Here is a 13,748-nt window from a genome sequence, read left to right as displayed (position 1 = left end):
GTTTAATCCACCAGTCATGAATCAAAGCTGCACCAGGCACCACGCCTTACACATCATAAGCAGGCAATAAACATTGGTCAAATTGGAATATCGCTGTTGGTGATGAGAAAGGCAAAGTACATAGACACAGACCTTGAATGGTTTTTTTTTTACCCTCTGCAGGAGAGCATCTTCTGGGGTTCATACCAGGCTCATGTCCAGGGCTAGACCCCATTGCTCCTCAGAGATCCCTTGACTTCATTTTGAAGCCAGTTGTAGTGATGGTGGGTTGTTTCTCTCACTGGTGCGTGTGCGCGCACACACACACACACACACACACACACACACACACACACACAAAAGAAAGGGACATGCCCATTTGGATGAATATTTGAAGCCAGATTTCAAAGTCTTATAAGGCCATACTAAGCTCTTTAACTCAAGATTCCAGTTTCTGGGTTTTTTAAAATTGTTTTTTGTTTTTACTTAGACTTGTCACCGTATCCAGATAATTATGCCTGTGCTTTTTTTTTTTTTTTTTTTTAATAAGTTGGGTCTTCTAAGAAAAAAATCTTTAGATTGCTCTAAGTGTTGGCTATGCTCACTGTCTCACCCTCTCTAAATCCCCTGAGGAATTCTGAGTATTTGAATAGAAAGTACTTCCTTTTCTTTCTATACATATCAAAGACTTTAAAGAGAATTTAGTTGCTGCTTCTTCAGAGGAATAACTTCACCTCTCTCTTACCATAGAAGATTCTGCTCAACAGCAACTGTTTGCAAACACCTGTATTCATATGAAATGTTAGTTGCTTACACCTGGAGTTGTTTATTTTGTGTAGCTAAACAATTTTGGCCTCTTGCTGCAATGAATGATTACATTTCCCATATGCTGGCCTTCCAGCCTCTGTTTCTTTCTCTTTTCCCTTCTATGATCTCGCCCTTTTAGCCGTTTATCTCTTTGCTATATTATTTCTCAGGAAGAAGATAGGCAAGCATCCTTTTCTAGAGTTCACACAGTTCTGAAGCCAGTGAGGATCTGAGTGTTTGCTGAGAGGCTGGGTCTGCTTTGCTTCTGTCTCCATCCTTGTACGGCGATGAGTTCTCCCCTGGACTTACCTGATGGTGTCTAGGCAAAATTCTCAAGCTTTTAGTTTAAAGAAATCTCTGGGAACCACAGCAAGTCATCTTACTTCAGTTTAGGTAGACAAGGCCGTATGTGAACCTGTTATGCAGTTATTCTTAGAAAAGATCAATAGAAATGAGGAGAAATGGGATGAAATGGTACCTTCATGATTGTCATTATTGTTTTTGTTTTTAGTCCATGGCTTTCCAAACTGTAATGAATAATTGAATTCTTAAGGAACAGTTCTTTCCCACCGCAAAAGACATCATCTGTTTCCCTGAACAAAGTAGCTAAGATAAGAACTATTAAGAACACCAGCTTATCGGATAAATCCATTCTGAGTCCAGCACATTAGGCATATATGTTCTATGTAATAGAGCACACTACCTTGTTATCCCTTCTAATAGAAAGGAACTAGTGAATGTGTGTGCATGGTAAACTGAATGTCAGCACACCTGCACCAAAAGGTCCCGTCTTGGATATAAAAACTGTGTTCAGTATCTTTGCAAATGAATCTATTTAATCAAATATTGAATTTTATTCAAATTCCAAAAGAAACAGCCAGCCAATTGTTTTTCCTCCTGATGTTCCTTGTCATTCATCGTCTTTGCATCTCAAGAAAAATAGCCTTGTTCGGGCCTCAAACATTTGCATGCACCCAGTTAAAGCACAAGAGCGGTGTTCTAAGCACTTAAGACGTGCGAGGGAAGAAACTGAACCTCTTCTCTGTGACAGTCAGCTTTCCCTGTTCGACTTTTAGGGAGAAGGTTAAAAAACACGTGAAGTTCAAAAAGGAAAATGACTTAATAATTTGAAACTAAAATCCATCCTGAAAACCTGAATTAAAAATGAATTTCTAAAATGTGAATTCATCCATAGAAGTTGACCTTGTACATTTTTGGAAGTGGTGCAGGGCCATAGGAATTCTGTTCGGTGTATTAGCTGTAGGGAAACAGGTATATTAAAGATTGGAAGACTCTGGATCCCCCTTCCGCCTCCCCCCAATTATGGACTAAGTAAATTTAAAAATATATATCCGTAAACTACACATCCCACCTATTATGTTAAACTTCTTTGTGGAGCAACAACTTGCTCTATCCCTTTTATTAAATGTGAGAGTTTAGGTCTTTTTCTCCCCTTTTAAGGATTCTAAGGGGGGAAAACTAGAAGCATAGCAAACCAGAGCTTAAGGAGCAAGCTAAAATTCTCTGGGTTTCAAAGCGTTTTAGAAATTGTAAGCAAGTGGTCCCGATCCACTTGGTCGGAACTGCAGCATGTAAAACCTCTAGCCACAGTTCAGGGTTCAGTTGGAAAAAAACAATTTTCTTCCTGCAGCCTTCACCACCTATTATTCTCCCATTTGCCTTTTTGCTGCCTCTGTTGCTGCTTCCGCGGCTGCTGTTTAGGTGAAGTTATATTGTGCTTCGTAAACAGACAACACTTAAATTCTCAGGTTGTTTGAATACCATTTTAGGTTCAGCTGCAGTACCCTACTTCTCTTATCTTTTATATTCCCGAGCAGATGTCTTTCATTAATTTATGGATTTATCATCTCTTTTTTTCTTTTTCTTTTCCTTTCCTTTCTTTTTTTTTTTTTTACACCTGGCAGCTGTCTCAAGTTTCAGCAGTTATTGTCTATTTTGCATTATACATAGAATTGAATGTCATCTGTCTTCACAAAGCTATGGCTAAGAGAATTGAGGCAAAGCCACATGAGCTGCCGGGACAGATCTTGTTTGCGTTCCATCCCCCCTCACCCCACCCCCCTTTACCTCCTTAATATTTATTTGTGCTCATTTTCTTTCCTGGCCTTGAATGGAGCTTAGCTCGTGTTCAGTACAGCTGTATGTTTACTGAATCTATTCCATCATGAGTCATTGTGCGTGTGTAAGTATCCTGGAAACAGCTAGTGCTTTCTTGGAAGAACAGTTGCTTTTCAGCACAAGCACTTAAAAGGGAAATTAACCAATTGGTCAGTTCAGATTTATTTTGAAGAGAAAAAAAAGGATTATCTAACTGTTGGCTTTTAAATCTTTCATTAGCTATTTTTAATAGTTTATTAGAAACATATATTTTATGGGAATTTTATCTTAATTACATGATGAGCAAGAAATAAAGATGTATTCTGTGTTTCATTTCCACTGATTGATTCCAAGTATTTCCAACAGGAAGCATTTTAAAGCAAAAAAACGGACTTGAGAAATTCAAATTAGGATGATTTTTTTCATGAAATAAAAAGCCTCTGAATCCCAACCAAAATACGATGGATACTTTGCTCTGTTTTTTTTTTTAAATTAAAAAAGATGAAAACATCTTAGCATAATTTAAAGACACTGAAAGCTTCAGGAAGTTTTGGTGGCTCAATAACTATCTGAGAACCACAGCAAAACAATTCGTTTTGTATGAGACCAAATTTGAAAAGGTTTGGAACTTTTCCCTGCTAATAATTAATTGTACTAGGTTGTTTGGATGTAGCCTTCTGAAAGAACAGATTAGAACCCAGATCTGAGGATGTTTGTCAAAGTTTGGACTTGCCTAAAACTCTTATCACGAGGCAATAGGAGACAGCTTGCAACTATTATTTCACTTATCCATTTGGACAGATGGTCCTGAAGTGTGCCGGGCTCCTTTAGTCCCCTCTCTCAGTCTAATGGAGGTTACTGGAGGGCCTTTCAGCCCTTTCCTTGGCACAAGAAGTATGTCAGTCATAAATTATCGTCTTTGTAATCATTAAGGATCTCAAACAAAGACAAGTTCAGTTAAACTGCTTTGGCTTACAGATAAAACATCAAAATTTCTTTCTTCAGTGTTTATTTTCAGTGAAAACAAAAGGCTCAATATTTAACTTTTCAATTTACAAACTAAGGTGATCTTTTTCAAATTGCGTGATATTAACGGGAATGCTAATTGATCAAATTCTCAGCAGAATATTTGGTTAAACCCCCTGTTATCAGTAGTCAAGGACTTATCAATATTAATTCGATTATGCTTCTCTAGGAACTTTCTGGTTTCCCTCTGTTCCTAAGATTGGTCATGCTGTACTTGATGGTGGTAATTTAGAAACTTTCACCTTTCCTAAATATCTGTGTTTATTTGACCTCGCTTCCTACGGTGTGAGATTTTTGTTGGGTTTGTTAGCCAAGTGTGTGTGTTTGCTTATGTGTGCGTGTGTGTGCGCGCGCACACACCCACACATGCATATTTTCTTTTCTTTTTTTCCCTTATTTTTTCCCAGACTCTCTTTTAAGAGAAAATCCTTAGAGAAGCTTCTAGGAAGGACCCTTAATTGACCTTGTGGGGGACCACATTGATTTTCTCCACGTGCATCTTCATTTCTGATAAATTATAAAGCCATTAATTTGCTGAGGAAATGGCAGGGCCAGGCTGCGGCACAGATGTGACCAGAGCCATCCGAGCTCCGAGTCTGCTGAGGAGTGCCAAGAATCTGGGGGAGAATCAGGAAGCCTGGATTGTTATAGGTTAGCCTCACATTCTCTTGGGAACTGTTTTAGTTGCTGCTGTTTACAGATCTAAAAGGTAATGATGTTTCCAAATAAATAGACCTTCTTATTTTGGGTAAGTGACCATTTATTGATCTGCTAACCCACATTTATTGATTTGTTCGCTCCAACCACTGTGGCACTCTCAAAGGAGTTAACTGTAAATCCAGGAGAGGCAAATTGTATTTGGTTTTGGATCGTTGCTCTAACAAAAGCGACACCCCCTCCCTGTTCTCTCCGTGCCCAAACTACCCCTCCCAAGTTTCAGCTGTTATTGAAAAGGAAACAATTAAAAGGATATAATAATGAGACAGGAAGAAAGTGAGTCAAGATGCTCCATTATATTAGCGCTGAAAGGTAAAATGTGAAGCTTGCCTAACAGTGTTCAAAATAATGCATTTTATATTTTCATGTACATTAGTATAATAATTGGATGTCACCTGCAGAGAGCGTAGAGAACAAGCAGAACTGTAGTTGTGAAGAAGGAAAAAACTCTCATGATAAGAGTTGTGCAGTACCTGTTGGGTGCATTTGTCTCCTTAGCAACAAGTGAACGTATAGATAGCATAAGGACCTCAAATGGGGGGGGAATGTTTTGCCAGCCTCACCACAAAGTCTCCAGGATTCCGCAACTAAATTGTGCATCTTCACCATTCTATTTGGCAATTTCTGACCGGCAGTGGTCGTTCTGAGCAGGCAGCAGCAAGTTAGTGATGGATTCCATGGCTAGCGCCATTTATCTTCCAGAATTCCTATGGCTGCTGGGTGGGCCTCCAGATTCCTGGGGTGGGGGGGTGGGGGAAGGGAGGGATGGTAGGTGCCTGTGTTTCAAGAAATTGTTTCCTTAACCAATTGCATCCTACATGCAGGAAGGATTGTCACCCAATCACTTGAAAAAAGCAAAGCTCATGTTCTTTTACACCCGTTATCCCAGCTCCAACATGCTGAAAACCTACTTCTCTGATGTAAAGGTAAGGACATATTTCATTGTTAATGTTTCCAATCTCTGTGCATGAGGTAGTGATTTGAACTCTTGGAAGTTAATGGAGATGAGTGTGGAGTTGGTTGGTGAATACACCTACGTTGTAATTGATTTAATGCATTTGTCCTTTGGTCTGAGGCTTTGCCAAGCAAAGAGGAGGCTCCTTGTGTATTAAGACCAAAGGACTGGGCGCACAGATTTTCATTCTAGTCCGGGAAACTTAACCTCTGTCTTTACATGTCTTAACTCCTTGGAAGAAATTTCAGTTGGTCCTGGAGGGATGTGCTTTAGAGAATTTTATTTTCCTGCCCTCAGCCACAGTAAACTGTTTCTGTTTTTGTTTCTGTTCGTTTCCCCGTATTTGTGCTTAGGAAAGCAAACACTAGCACCTCTTTTTCCCCCTGTCGAAAGGAGCGTACATTGAAATTCTCTCTGCAGTAGCTGCTTAAAAACAAAAGTGATGATTGTCTCTTATTTACAACTTAATTTGTTGTTGATGTAGAGTACACTGAGCATAAGGAGAATGAATAAAGTGACAGATTCAGGACACATTATTCAAATGAGGATATGAAAGCTGTCGGCCTACAGCTGCAGCCTCCCTCATTCTACAGAATATGGGGACCTCCTGGTTCTGTGTGTGTGTGTGTGTGTGTGTGTATGCGTCTGTGTCTATGTGTGGGCTTTAAGTAATTGTTTGCAACAACTTGATGTTGTGTTAATCATCTGTAACTTTTTAAAACATAGATTGGGTTTTGATGATGCTAATGACACACATGGTATCATTATCCAACGAACTCGATAAACATTACATTAGCTGAGATTAGTTTATTAAGGCTGGGTGCTCTTACCCCCACCCTCTCCTGCCCACCCCCGTGTGTACAAGTTCTTATTTCTGCCACGGAGAACCCACGAGCTGCCAAAATGTGCTCCTTCCTCCATGACTCGCCTCTCTCTGCTGTGGGTTTTGTGCCCAATGTCTGAGTTGTTTCATTGGCCCCTTTCGCAGGCCGACCCATTTCAGTCCTGCCTTCACTGATGTTTTACTTGGCCTTGTAAGAAAAGTTCTGTTTTCCCTCTTGTTTGCTTTTAAATTGTGTAGCAACTTCAGCCTTTTATCTCTCTCCTTCCCTGGCTGAGCTCCTTAAGGAAGGCATGTTTCCTCCTCCTCCAGTGCCAGCAAACTGGGCAGGATGGGAAGGCAGAGAGAGGCAGTTACTTAAACAGCTGGATAAGAATCATTAAGCACAAGAAAGGTCGAGTGCCACAGTAGACCAGGACAGGGTTCGGACCTTGTGGGGGACCATCTGAAACGGACAAACGGAAGGGCATTTGTCGATTGGTTGAGGACCAACCAGCTTCTAGAGCGTAGTTCTCCTTCCAGGGCATCCTCCTGACACTTTAGTTTAGTTCTAGGAGGGGGACATGGAGGAGAGGGAGAAAATTGTTAGTGTGTGTGTGTGTGTGTGTGTGTGTGTGTGTGTGTGTGTGTGTGTATGTTTAGATGTCCATGTTACCTCCTTCATTCCTCTTGGTGCTGTGATCTGCAGTGTTGTGATGTAATGATAACAACACCTTATATTATCTATAATATAATATCCTTTCATTCAGGAGGCCAAAGAGCTTTACAAACTGCATACATAGGGATCACTCATCTACCACTGACATGCAGACACCTGAAGGGTGGAAAATAGCAGCCATTCTGAGCCAGCAACACTATCCCACAGTAGATGTCAATATTAGAAGCATTCATGATTTTGTACATGTGTGGCCGGGGGAAGGGCAAGGTGGGGGAGATTGTGGATTTGTAGCTTTAGAAATACCGGGCACTGTAAACCAACAAGAAATTGTTCCCATTCCTTTAGAATACACCTAGTAATTCAGCTTTACAAATAATCACTCACTTTATGTAAATAACAATTAAATACCTGGGTGACTATTTCATTTAAAAAAACATTAATATTCAGATTATAGATTCCATCCATATTCTATCCATACTGGAAAAGAAGGCTGTTAGAATGTACGTGAGTCTGGTTAACTCCCAATTATCCACTCTAATGGAGGGGAAACAGTAGGGCATATAATGCAAAGCAGAAAATCACCGAAGATCATTCCTCTTTTATTTGGGGAATGAATTATACATATTATACATTTTTAACTTTCCTAATTGTGTTTTTTCTTTGGCTAGTATTAATGAATTTATATTCCCTGAGCTTAAACTAATGATAGTGGAAAGTCATGCATAGCAAGGGAAGGATAGTCCAGGCAAGGTGTTCCAGAAATTTTCTAGGAAGCAATGGCAGAGCATTCTTGGATTTCTTTAATATTAAGGAAAATCCAGAATTTGAATATTGACAATGCATATACTCATGCATATGTATGTTATATTACATATATATATGTAGTGTGTTTGTATGTATACATATATATATATATATATACATATATCTCTATCTAGATATAGATATATAAATGTGGATCCTTATTTGCAAGTTTTATATATATATATATATATATATATATATATATATAGTTATTTCATAACTATATAGATATATGGTCCAAAATGTTATTTCAGTCCAGATTCAAGAAACCACAGAATTGAGAAATCCCTAGAAATTGGAGAAGAGACCTTAGGGTTTTATCAGAAATGAAACCCTGCATCATATATCTTGAAAAGGACATATTCTTGTGACTCTGGACCAAGTAATATCTGTCGCAATGATACAAGCGTATACTTTTTTGTGGCCATATACATGAAGAGAAAATTCCTAATTCTAGCAAAATGTCCCTTTCTGAATCACAGAGTCACTTCATTTCAAATAGTATCAGAAGTTCGTTTTGCAAGTAAAAAAACCAAGGACTCACACGAGTGGAAAATATTTTGTTTCATGAATAAGGTGTAGCCTAGGTGTCCATCCAAGACACAGTTGGGAGGTAGTACTGGACTGAGTTAATCTCCAACCAGCTCCTGGTAGGTGGGCCCCACCAGAGCGATCCTCCCTCCCTTGTATTTTTCCTTAGGAAGGGAGACAGTGCTTCACTCTCCACTCTGGGAAGGAAGTGAAGGCTTTTAAATTACGTTGGGGGAAAAAAAGAGGTAGGAGGAAATCCTATACAATTCAGAGACATTGGCTTGGTGAGAAAAATTCCTCTATGGTGATGGTATACATGAAGGACGAAACCAGGGCCGTCTTAGTTGAACTCCCAGAGTAAGAATCTAAACAAAGTTCCATGTTCTCACAGAGAGTCCAACCTAATTCCCTCATCCCAACATTCAGCGGGACAAAAAGCTCAGCTCATGGGCCTTCAGCTCCTTTGAGAAGGGCAGGGGGGCACGTGGCAGACAGAGGCCAAGGATCCATGGGCCTCCACCGTCTTCCTGGGCACTCCTGGGTGCTGATTTTAATGTACAAACTAATAACTCTTAGACCACTAAGTACAACAGATTCAGTACCATTTTAGCTTTGAAGAACAGACGCTCATGGCTTTTCAAGCCGGCGGTGTTAAATGATGTATCTCATTCCCTCCACCCCTTGAGTCAACTGCTGCCCGGCCAGATTAAGGTGTCAGATTGATTTGTTTTATACATCTTTTGACCATGCTCATTGAATATTTAGGAAGTTTCTCCAGCCCATATTGAGGCTGAGATGTCCCGTGGGAAGCATTAATCAAAGTCACAGAGACCCGTACACTGTGGAAACACAGCCTCTTTATTGTAGCGATCAGGTTTTGCAGTAACACATTAACACGACAGAGCTTGCCTTGATAGAACAATTGATCCTTTTCTGGGAAGCCACTACAGAATGGGGGACATTAACTCTTTCAAGTTGCACACTTTTTCTCCCCCAAGGTGACGATCGGGAAAAGAGGGGGCGGGACTCTGCTGGTGTGGCCAGCAGCCCAAACCAAACGAATTTCAGTAAATTTTAGTTCCCTCCCTGTGGAGCAAACCCTGCTCTTCAAGCTGTTGTGCTGGTCATTTTCCTTGTCTCATGTTTGGGGAGTCTGTTGTTTTTGCCCATTCTTCCTCTCTGGTATTTCCATTCTCTAACAATAAGCTTTAAATCTCCCTTTATGTCCCATTCCTAAATAATGGCAAGTGCACTTACTTTTTTGTCCTTCCGCATTAGGTCATTCATGACCATTCTAGAAAAAAAAATACCCTTCTATTTTTTTCCTCTACAGTACTCTTGTCCATATGAGACAATGTCTTGTAACAATACAGAAGCCTAATCTCCATGTCAAAGCAATTTTCATTCCCCAGTGCACAGCCTGCTATCATTTTGTAATGTTTTGTTTCTTATTCTAAAAGAATTAAAAAGGAACAGTAAGCCGTCACGGGGGCCTGTAGTCCTTATCTCAGTGTCTGGAAATTTGGACAGTGTATTTTACTGCTGAGATAAAATGGAAAGAACTCCAAGTTCAGCAAATCGTAATGGGTTTAAGTTCTATTGAAATCGGCAACCAGAAGATCAGATAACGGGGGTCCTTCAGTTGTCTTTTTAATCGGGTTCCCCGCAAGGCTGAATAGAGACAGAGCAGACACACAGAGTGAAAATATAATTCTTGGATAGGTTAAGTACATGTTTGAACTCTAGCAAGCAGAAGCGATTTGCTGATGACTTAATCATTTTCTGGTCAATTATCTGTAAGGGCCCTTGCAACTCCATGGCAATTATGATGCAAGTTGGCCTTTTGGGAGAAACACCAGTCTCCCTGCTTGTTTCCTTGTTACTTCCATTCTCTGCCATAAATTTTCATTCATTTATTATCTTTGCTGGTATAGAAACAACTTTCTGTGTAGTAATTACAGCCCCGATACACACTTTAGCTGTCATCTTGTTGGAGTCTGGATGTTCTCATGGCCAGTGTTTGATAAGTGGTCTTTGTTGATTTTTGATGAATGTACATCTTTTTCTGGGGGCCCAGGGAAGGGAACGCCTGTGATGACAAAAGGCAGGGGGTTGTCTGTCAGCCTGCCTGATATAAAGCTATGGATTTATTGGTTTTGACTTGGCAAGTTGAGATGTATCTGTCCTTTACGTGCACAGAGGACTGTCAATAAGAATGGTATCACTTGCAGTGAATCCAGGAAGACATCTTCATTTAAAAGGTCATTGGGAAACCTTGGTAAACAAAGTTCTAAAGCCTAATCATGTTGTTGTAACTTGGCATTTAAAAAAAATGTAATAAAGATTCTGTCTATGCTGTCTGTGGACTGTGTCTTAAGCACACCTCCCAAACTGCATAGACTCCAGTGGGAAGGGGGCACGGGCCCTCTCCAGTGCTGGCTGTAGGAAGTGTATGAACAGGTACGGAGGCTTGACCAGACAGCACCGGCCACGAGTACCGGGTGCAGACATTAGGTGGAATCATAGCCAGTGGCCACGGGGATCACCCATTACCAAAAACTAAGCAAGTGCCAGATTCCTCCCCTTTTGCGTGAAAGCCATTTTCCAGCATTGAATGAGGTTGTCGTGTGGTGACACAAATTCTCTTTAAAAAAAAAAAAAAAATCATGCTAGTGGTGAAGTCATGTGACTCACCGTCTCTGGTACTTGAATATAACGACTTCCCAGGATTCTATGGCTTGAACGAATTTCCATAAGAGGTATACAAATGCAGTTTGTTCTACTGAAAGATGAAGAACAACGTTTCAAATAAGATCTTCAGCTTAAGGAAAATCAGATTTAGAACATGAGGTTTCCATCTGAGATGTGTAGGGACGTGATGCAGTTTCCATCGTTAGTTGGTTTTATAATATGCCGTTAAGTGTATCATTGCTCTTGAAACTCTTGCCACCATTTTGGTGGAATTAAAAACATACCTTTCCAAGTAAGGAAGGGAGGGGAACTTTAAAAATTCTTCAAATGCTTAAAGAATGAATGAAGAAAAATGGCAATGTTCTTATCCTTTTCAACATTTAAATTTAACAGTTCAACAGATGCATTACCTCTCAGCTCATCAAGTGGTTTAGCAATTTCCGTGAGTTTTACTACATTCAGATGGAGAAGTACGCGCGTCAAGCCATCAACGATGGGGTCACCAGTACCGAAGAGCTGTCTATAACCAGAGACTGTGAGCTGTACAGGGCTCTGAACATGCACTACAATAAAGCAAATGACTTTGAGGTAGGAACTCATCTTTGTTTTTCGGTCATCTCCCTTTTTTATAAAAAAAAGTATTTTCTTTAGAAATGCCCCAAATCTGTCTTTTTTTTTTTTTTTTTTTGCTTTGGTATCTCACACAAGCATCCCCCAGTAGGGTAAGTGGTCGAGTGGCAATGAAGAGCGCCCCCGTGGGTCCCGTCAGAGTCCTGGGAGCTGACCCGCTTCCGTCTCCTTTCCTATCCCCCTCCTCTGCTGCTTGCTTGGAAGACCCATGTGGCCACACAAGAGGGAACTGGCGAATCCAAAGAAACGGCAGCAAGGAACACACACAGAGTGATTCTCTTTCCAGAGAAGAGGTCTCTACCCCAATAGGCCTTTTTCGCATTTAGGTGCTGGCATGTGGATTGAGTTGACATATGCTGTGTTCAGTGGTAGCTTCAAAAGTTGTTTTCTTAAAAAGTCTAGAAAGATTGATGGGGAAGTGATTCCATGGTTTCAAACTTTCATCAGCATTCATTTCCTTTCTGGAAGAAATGGTGTGAGAATTTACCAAGTACCTATGATAAGAGACCCATGGACATCTTTGTTCATTTGTTTGTTTCTGGTTTTGCTCTTTTGGGAGGACAACCTTGTGTGTTCATTTTGCATACGTGCAGCTTCACGAGCTTGTTTCTCTTCATTCATACGGTCCTATACATACTTGTATGTGTCTGCAACCTGCATGTTCCAGGCACATATGAAGCAGTATAGATGATTCCCAGAAAGCCGTATCTGTGCAACAATAAGAGATGTGTGGCAATGAGTAAGGCATTTCTTTACTGGCTGATGTGGTGCCTCAGCAAGCATTTTTCATTGAACGTGATGACTTTCCATGAGACAACACTAGCGAATCTCCCAGTACCCACAAAAGCATTTTGCTGAGCCCTGCTGACTGGGGCAATGATGGCTAGAAGTGGGAATGTGGGAAGGGTTCTGCAGGCTGAACCTCTGATGATGAGAATGGACAGGCTGTGGCTTGACAAAGGTGGTCCTTCTCTTGTAGTACCTTGAGGAGGAGAATTTTTCCCCCACATCTGCTCCTGCGCGGACCTTATGTTAATATTCTTGCTTTCCTTATGCAGATAGGTATACCCCCAAATGCCCACAAAGTTCTCAGTGTCAAAGGAGAAAGGGGCACCTTGGTCTGGCCTTGTCAATAACGACCTGACCCCCACTGCCCCCCGCTGCTTGCCCATTCCTTTGGGGACCCTTCTCCCAGTGGTCTTAGCAGATCAGTTTTTGTGGCTAATGAAGAACTGAATGGGGAAGTTTAGCAACGGGAAAGTCATGGTTTTTCCTTGAAAGTTGGAGTGTTTATACTGCAAGCCACCAATTTCTCTTGGCTATCCAATAGCAATGTATTTTTCTTGCCAAGTGGGTTATAAGCAAAGTTTTTCTTTGGCCAAACACATTAAAAGTGAGGATCTTTCTTGTACTTACTGCTTCAGTATTTTAAAGTCTCTGTTGGAACAGAGCACTGGTTTACTGTTTCGACAGAACACTCTAGCAGATTTCTTCCAAAGCTGAAGAATATGACAATGGCTAAACTTTTTCTTTTTTTTTTTTGGCCACACTTTGTGGCATGCAGGATCTTAGTTCTCTGACCAGGAGTCGAACCCGTTTCCCCTGCATGATGACGATGGCTAACCATTTTAAAGAAATCTTATTAAAAGCTTCACTTCTCCCCACCCCCTTTCTGATAAGTCTTTTGCTGTCAACTTTGAGCTAAGAGAATTCAACGGTGCGCTAGTGAACTAATTACAGTTTATTATGATAAATATTCATTTGGCAGCATGCGTCAAGCTTCATAAAAGAATTGCCCAAGATCCACGGGATGGTTTGTGCATGTTTGCTGAGTAACATACTCAAGAGAACAGATCCTGACAGTGCCCATTAGGATTTTTTAGGGTCGTTTAAACCTTACCTGGTTGGTTTTAATCCCCTACTCAGCGCAAGGGCCAAAATGACACAAACAGGGGGTGGCTGGAATCAAGAGATACCCAACAAGCTGCTCC

The 13,748-nt window shown here is 40.7% G+C and overlaps 1 protein-coding gene across 9 annotated transcripts in view; it reads left to right on the top strand.

Moving 5' to 3' along the window:
- PROX1 (prospero homeobox 1) overlaps positions 1 to 13,748 on the top strand; it is a 53,499-nt gene that overhangs the window by 11,715 nt on the left and 28,036 nt on the right. For 5 of the 9 annotated variants that reach the window (XM_067029836.1, XM_067029804.1, XM_067029858.1 and 2 more), the window contains 2 exons: positions 5,466 to 5,573; positions 11,521 to 11,715. In XM_067029836.1, coding sequence (XP_066885937.1) covers positions 5,466 to 5,573; positions 11,521 to 11,715 — 303 coding nt within the window. The remainder of the gene's footprint in view (positions 1 to 5,465; positions 5,574 to 11,520; positions 11,716 to 13,748) is intronic. The other 4 variants (XM_067029824.1, XM_067029813.1, XM_067029820.1 and 1 more) reach the window with 1 other exon arrangement.

The sequence above is a fragment of the Kogia breviceps genome, chromosome 1 (assembly GCF_026419965.1).
Source record: "Kogia breviceps isolate mKogBre1 chromosome 1, mKogBre1 haplotype 1, whole genome shotgun sequence".
NCBI classification, from domain to species: Eukaryota; Metazoa; Chordata; class Mammalia; order Artiodactyla; family Physeteridae; genus Kogia; species Kogia breviceps.
The sequence above is the reverse complement of the archived record's forward strand: the minus strand, read 5'-3'. Positions and strand labels throughout refer to the sequence as shown.